Source organism: Porites lutea, chromosome 3, assembly GCF_958299795.1.
Source record: "Porites lutea chromosome 3, jaPorLute2.1, whole genome shotgun sequence".
NCBI classification, from domain to species: Eukaryota; Metazoa; Cnidaria; class Anthozoa; order Scleractinia; family Poritidae; genus Porites; species Porites lutea.
Window position 1 is genome coordinate 49,615,235 of NC_133203.1, and position 7,568 is coordinate 49,622,802.

The following is a 7,568-nucleotide window of genomic DNA, read 5'->3' on the forward strand; positions in this document are numbered from 1 at the left end:
CCAGCGGTGAAAACTTTTGGTTAAATACAATAGACCTCTTGGATTTGTTTTCCCTATACAGATCATGTGATAATACTCTAGTGATTTGTTTCTTTCAAATTTCATCTTATTCATGTTCACTTGTACACTTAAATTATGAAAAGATACTAGGGGAAAATTCCCCTGGAACCTTCATTGGGAGACAAAACATACAAGATACAGAGGTCAAATTGCAATCATTAGATATTAAAACTCTTATTTGTGAAGAGCTAAATTTCCCTCATTGTGTATTGGAAACATCATTGAAATTAATATCTTGCAGACCAGTTAGCTCCCTTAGGTATGGCAAGGGAAATCTAGCCCTTAATAAGTGCACTAAACTTCTATTATTTTTCTGTGTCCTTACCATAAGTATTTTAATAAGATTAGATCTATTCTTGCCAAAGCACTCGCTATATTTCTCTGTAGATAGTTTTTGTTAACAAAGCATTCATTTTCAGTTGAACTAGTCTGATCTGTAAGCTATGAAATATCAACAGAGAACAGCAAGCAATTCTTCAAATGTGCATGCACGGACCATGAATGCATGTGGCTGTCAGAGCTGACAGCGACAGTGGTATTTCCTTAAACAAGAACAACACACCTACCTTCCAAAACCAAGAAAGTTGATTGTATTTTCCGCAGATGTTATCGCATGTTTTCCTACCGAAAAACTAATTTTAAATCATCAACATTGAGTAGACGAAGGGACGAAATAAAATGGCGGACTGGCGCGCTTTCAATGAGCAGCGGTATAGTAGGTACGTCATGTACAGCCGCTGAAATACCACTTATCTGAAAGTCACGAACACGAAATTTCTGTTTGGAGGTCTTCAGCTGATCTCAACAGCCTTGTAACAATGGGAGAACGTCTAAAGGCAGCATTGAGAGGTTACCTAAAATATAGACTGATAATGAGGATCATTGGGGCGTTTGTAGGAGTAACCGTGGGAATCGCTGGTTGCATCGTATTCGGTAAAGTATATCACAACTACAATGCCGCCGCCTGGGCTGGAGTCTCTGCACTGTTTGCGGTTGTTTTCCTACACTTGCATTTTGCGGTTCGCCGAGATATTGAAAGAATCATTCCAAGGTCGAAATTCACCGTGATAATGTACATTGGACTGACAGGATTGATTGCGGGAGTGGTAGGTTTTTTCACAAATCTTGCCCTCGGAATTCATCGTCACGAAACAGGTATTTTGATAGTCGTTTTATAAACGCAACCGTCCCGAACCCCACCCCCAACCCCAACCCAACTGAGGTTATTTTTTAGGTTACTTTTAAGTCTGAATGGACTTGGTCGATACCATACCATGCATGAAGTGCATTTATGAGATGCTGGAACTGATGCTGGAATTGCTGTTGTACGCTTGAGTGTCAAAATGGGCTGTTGCATAATATTTTAATTTCAGAAAAAGTTCAGAGGCCAAACATGCCATTTTAAGAGAGCTGAAATAAACGTGAAAAAGTTTTAAAAAATGCACATTCATTTTTATAGCTAGGGACGTTTTGGTTGCCCTTGCGGTGGTCATTGCTAAGACGCCCTATATTCATAAAAGTGACATTTCCATTTTGGTTTTACTGTGAACTGGTACGGGCAAATGTGGAAAAGTATACACTGATTCATTGGACAAATTGTTTGCACTACAGAACATTGCAAATTTGCAAGCCATCAGATTCACTTCAGATTTTGGATTCAAACTCTATAGAGACTGGACCAAATCGGAACCTTTTCAATTTGGATTCATGCGTTGCATCTGCTTAAAACGACGAAACAAACCCAGTAACAAAATTATTGGGATTCCTGACGAATCCAGAAAAGTGTGTAACCTTGTTGTGCATGACAGTCAGTAGACCCAAACATGCAACAAAGTATTTTATAAGTTTGCTAATGTCATTTCATGTGCAGGAAAAAATTCTCAGGCTTACAACGTAACCAAATCTTTCATCAAGGCAGGTTTTTTTTTTTTTTTTTTTTGGGGGGGGGGGTGGGGGGAGGGGTGGCAAAACGATTTGGAGAATTGTGCGTACCTCTGAAAAAATCCCGGTTACGCCCCCGCTTGGACTCAAGTTACTGGATCATCATGTCTAGTTTATTATCACAACAAAAACTATTAAATGCAATAAATTTGGCTTCACAAAAAGTTGGAAAAAGAAAGTAACGGTAAAACTACATTCAAAACTTTGTCATGGCATCCAATAAAACACAAATAAATGCAAACAAGAAAGTAAAAAAAAAGTATCTTTGAAAAAGAAAATAGCACTTGAAAAGCAATGCAGTGTCATATTCTTAATTACTGGTAAACATTTACTGTGGAACTCACAAAACCGTGAACACCAGAAATATTTATAGAAATATGTTATTGTGTTGCAAGAAATTAGCCAATAAGGCATGAGATAACTAAACCGCAAAAAGCAACGGTAATTAATTTGTGGTTTTGAGGTTTGCTTGCGTATCCTGAACTTTATTGTGATTGGCCAGTACACAATCAACATTCCTGAAAATTTTCAGGTGTTCTTTGACAGTAACCTAAACTGAACAAAACTCCAACATACTGTACTTAAATTAGAAATCATATTTTTTAAGAAGAAATTTCTCAAATCCAGTCTACATGTATGGAATACTCAGTATCAACTTAGGAAAATGATCATTTTTGTGACTGCAAAAGTCTCTGAAACTGATCCCAAATAAAAATGTGCTCTAGTGTGACTGCTCTGATATAGGCACAAAAAATTACACTTACTCGTTCCTCCGTTTCTCATTCCCTGATTTTGTATCTTTGTCACTGTCTCCAGCAGTAAAGGTACGAGAAATGAATACACACACTAGCACCAATAACCTAATTATAGCTAGTAACATTGGCATTTTCACTAGCTATGGCTGCTAGAATTTCGAAATTACCGGAAGCCTGTACAGAGCAACAAATTGATATATGGGGTCATATTTCCGTATTCCTCGGTGTTAAAATAAAAGACAAGTTTTCTGCTTGACGTCCTTCCTGTCTTAAATTTTCACAGCAAAGTTCAACATCAATGCTAAATAGAAAGGAGAAACAATTGCCTAAAGAAGCAGAATGGTTATTTATTGTTTTAATTCAGTTCATTTCCTTGTTTTACCGGTTGTTCAAGTTTACAGCACCATTTTCCATCCATGCCTAAAACCCATTCCATTCCTCTACTTTTCATGTGATCATTTGCAGTCAACAGTGGGGGTCATTTGCAGTACTGTACAAAGCTTTAAGACAGAATCCACCAGGACATTGAGTAATTTTGATTTTTAGTGGACAAAAGTCTTGTACCAGAATAATTTAAAGCATTTTATTGGATTCTTTCTTACATTTTTCAAGGGCTAAAGCTGTAATAAATCATCTGTAGTAACACCAAAAAAAAAAATTTCTTATGGGAGCCCGAGAAAGTGAATGTCAATTTTCACAAAATTACATCTTACACATGAAATTTTCAGAATTTTACCTGTGTAATCACAATTCTTGTGAAATTTGACACTCATTTTCTCAGACTTCCATGAGAAATTTTCTTTGGTGTTACTAGATATGATTTATGACATCTTTAGTGCTTGAATAAGGTAAAAAATAATGCAATATTCTTTAAATTTTTCTGGTACAAGGTTTTTGTCCTCATTAAATTTAAAATTACTCAATTTCATGGTGGATTCCATCTTACTTTTTAGGAAATTCTTCAGGAGTAGACCCTTATTCTTTAGGGAGTAGACCCAAGCCCTAGGATTTCACAGTACATGTAACGATCATTTCCGGTACCGTGTCATTACCGTGATCTTAAAATAACGGAGCCAAAAAATAGTTTCCCAGTGACATTATCTGGATATATTCAGAAGATATACCACTCATATTCTTAACTAGTAGAGCAATTATTTGGTTATGACTCGGCTTATAAAGGAAATTAAAACAATACCATTATTTTATCATCTGTCATCTTGAATTGTTTCCAAAGTGCATTGCACATTACTGATGACTCAAGATCACATGAAAGATGTTTTACAGTTAACAACAGCGATTGTTATTGCTTCCAGTGCCAAGAAAAAAATATATGACTCCAAAAGTTTAAAAACATTGTAGAAGGTGATCTTTTGGTGACAATTTCACTGTTGAAACTGATGGCGAGGCCCAAATCTCTTAAAATATGAAAAGACAATATAAAGACAAGATGTGTATAGTGAACATTTGACGTGAGTATACTTCTTCATTTGCATCAAAGAGGAGTCTGGAGTTGTAGACACTTTAAGGCACACACACTTAACACTTCAATTGACCTTCCTCTAACATTTTGATAGACATTGAAGTTTTTTCATAAATAATAGTACCCATGCACTGATGTTCTTTCATTTTAAAGTATGTTTAACAACATGTTTCTGTTCATTAAAAGAAATAAAAGTGGGTTACTATGAATGTTCGCAGAACCAAAAAATCGTTACAGATGGGTTTCCATGATCTCGGGCACGGAACCGAAAAATATTGTTACTCATGGGATTTGAAATCCTAGGACTTGGTAGACCCATATTGTATGGAAGTCTTCAGGGGTGAATGTAGTTTTTATTTGATCTAAGCTCAGAGGTAAGAAATCCTTAACCAAGGGATGGGGGGGAGGGACAAATTTTAATGAGATAGCCCTTGTGTGAAAGTAGTTGGAATCCCTAACTTATTCCTCCACAGGGTGTCAGTATCTAAAGTTGGGCAGAAACAACTTACAAGTCAGAATCATGCCTTTCCCTTGTCAGTAAGCTTTTCCTCCTCGAAGGAGATTTTGGCAAATTGATTTTCAGTCATGCAAGCAACCTCACTCCCAAGGTTCTCTCTAACTCAAGGCATGAAATTCAAACTTATATATTTCCAAGCGTTTGCAGCTAAACTATATATAACCAAGCTTCCTTCTTTTGGAAATTTATCAAGGTAAACCTGTGGTATTTTGAACCTGGCTTCCCTCTTGTTAAGGGTATGAAGGGTTAATTTAGTGGGACTGATACCATTGAACATGCTTCTACTGGGAGTGACATTGTTGTTTCTCATTTTTGACAGGAATTCATACTGATCGAAACTTCATTGTGTGCGTTTGGAATTTTATGACCTTCAAGTGGGGTTTATTTTCCTTCCTGGCTGCAAGGAAATTTAGAATGCTTTACTATGAAATGGATCCCCAAAGTAGAGGCCTTGTAGAGGAAGCCTAAGAAAGTGAGATGATGAAAATAACAATGCCCTTTAGTTGCGTCCTACAGTATATCCAATAATAGAGACTGACGAGCAGCGAAGAGTCAAAGGCCCTTTGGACCTCAGTTTGGTCTAAAAATAATTTTATAGAATAGCTTAAATAAATGTTCCGGTTTATGTGGAACTGAGTATGCACTTCTGTGTGCTTCAGTATTCATTTTTTTTATACCATCTACTACACAGGAATGATGGATTAATGATTCACTGATTCTCACAAACATGCATCTACCAGTTGGCTTATTAGCTCAGTGGACCTTTTTGACTGCAGTACCTTTAATTTTTCAGGGTTTAATTTCTTGCAAGAAGTTATATGTGACCCTTAAAGGGCTCAAAAGGGAAGGTAAAATATCCCTGGAGTAAGAACGAAATGTGGTCGTTTCGCCCGGACTGAAGTCGATTTGCCCGATGACAAACGACAGGGGCGTAGCCAGCTTTTCGACTAGTTGTAGCCTGGCTGTCTTTCATTTCCACATATCCTGTAAATTGCACGCATTGCTAGTATGTACTAACCTTACCAACACTTCGAGTTCTTAAGCTATTTAGCTCACCCCAGCAAGGCATAATCATAGGCTCCTGGCATAATTCATTACAAGCGATAGAGTGATACAACCAAAAATTTGAAGGCTTGGGCCTCCAGGTCTGCGGGCTGGCTACACCCCTGAACGATACTCTACAACACGAAATTATGATTTTTAGTTCAGCTTGGATACTATTGCTGCGATTGCTAAGAAAGGGCCCAGCGATCTGACAGGTCTTAGCGATCTCGATAATTACATGCGAGACACTAAAACACTTTACATAAAACTGAGGTCTAAATGTAAGTCAGCGATCACAACACAACGATCGCTTCGTTGATCTTTAATATATTTTGTGTGAAGTTTTCACTGAAAAAAGGTTGTTGATCCACATCCATAGTCACTTTTGTTTCACGCTTATTCCTTTCCTTATTCCAGGATTTCAGAACGACAAATAAACATCGGGCGAATCGACTTAAGTCCAGGCGAAACAACCGTGACTTCGGGCGAAACGACCTGTTAGATCCTGTTACTGTAAGAAATTCCCCTTGAAGATGGGGGAGGACAGGGTGGTCGGAGTTGTTGAGAACAAGGAGTAGAAAGGGTGGGGGGTGGGGGTTCTAAAAAGGGAAGCGGGAGAAACAGGAGGAATTATACAACAGGGCTAAAGGGAGGAAGCAATGAAATAGCCACACGGCCTCTTAAGTGGTCGTGATGGCGTGCGGACGTAGAAAAGATTGCTCCGGTCCCGCAACCTGTTTAAAGTCGCTTACTCCTTCCTAAAACGATTACCCCACCCCTCGCTGTTTTTTTTTTTTTTGGTTTTTTTTTTTCTTCTCAATTCTCTTTGTATTGTCCTCACGATCTGAACGCCTGGAACGTGCTAGAAAACGATTGCCCGCCCTATCGGAACTGGATCAGTTACTCGAATACAATGCGAGTAAAAATAGGTTCCTATGGAACGAACGGAATGGTCGACGGATCTTCAGAATTTTATTGAAAACAGGAAAATCGCTGTAGACTACGAGTAGTCCCCCATTTTTCCTCTGGGATAGTAGGGCGAGAGAAACGCGAGCGCGCGTGAAAATCACCCCACGCGAGAAAAGGCGATTTTTCTCTCTCCCCGCCGCGTGTCACCTTTTCTCGCGCGGGGTGATTTTCACGCGCGCTCGCGTTTCGCTCGCCCTACTATCCCAGAGGAAAAATGGGGGACTACTCGTAGTCTGCAATCGCTGTAAACAATGATCAGGAGGACGACGACGCCCTTGAATTAATTAACTGTGTCTACAAATTCACAATGTGCTGTCTTCAAGACACTATCCGTGACCCTGGATTTCTACTTTAACACAAAGACCCTACAAATTCAGGGGAAACTAGCGGTGAACTGAGAAATAGATTTCTCGATGTCTTCAAGCTTCTTCAACTTCGGAATGAAATCCTGCCATCTTGATTACACTAGCAGCGAGCAGCATTGCACAGGAGATACTTATAAACAAAAGTGAAATTGAGCAAAATAAGCTAAAATATAACGCGCCTTAAGGGACTTCCAACTTTGCAATTGGCAAAACAGTTGATCGTGAGTAAGCTAGGTTACTCTCCTTCAAAGCAATTCTGGCAGCCCTCGTTTGATTTCAGGTTCTAAAGATTTATATCTAGAAGAAGCTAAGTTGTTCTAAACAAAATCACTATAATCTCAATTGGGAAGAACTTGAATCAGTTTAATTAGAACAGATACAAATTTAGGGTGTGTAAACAAACGGCAACCGCAAAACGAGTTTGGTTTTCCTAGCAG

The 7,568-nt window shown here is 38.6% G+C and overlaps 2 protein-coding genes across 3 annotated transcripts in view; one reads left to right on the forward strand and one right to left on the reverse strand.

Annotated features, from left to right (window-relative positions):
• LOC140931346 (probable ATP-dependent RNA helicase DDX46) overlaps positions 1-711 on the reverse strand; it is a 35,848-nt gene extending 35,137 nt beyond the window's left edge. For both annotated transcript variants that reach the window (XM_073381144.1, XM_073381143.1), the window contains exon 1: positions 627-711. The gene's annotated coding sequence lies outside the window, so the exon portion shown is untranslated. The remainder of the gene's footprint in view (positions 1-626) is intronic.
• A 105-nt stretch (positions 712-816) lies between these two features.
• On the forward strand, positions 817-5,318 carry LOC140931349 (heme transporter hrg1-A-like). The gene is made up of 2 exons (XM_073381146.1): positions 817-1,215; positions 5,073-5,318. The coding sequence occupies exons 1-2, from the start codon at positions 879-881 to the stop codon at positions 5,219-5,221; spliced, it is 486 nt and encodes a 161-aa protein (XP_073237247.1). The 5' UTR covers positions 817-878; the 3' UTR covers positions 5,222-5,318.
• Positions 5,319-7,568: the final 2,250 nt, after the last annotated feature.

Coding starts and splice junctions, on each gene's coding strand:
- LOC140931349 (XM_073381146.1), top strand. CDS start 879: ATGGGAGAACGTCTAAAGGCAGCATTGAGAGGTTACCTAAAATATAGA. Junction 1,216..5,072: donor AATTCATCGTCACGAAACAG/GTATTTTGATAG, acceptor CATTTTTGACAG/GAATTCATACTGATCGAAAC.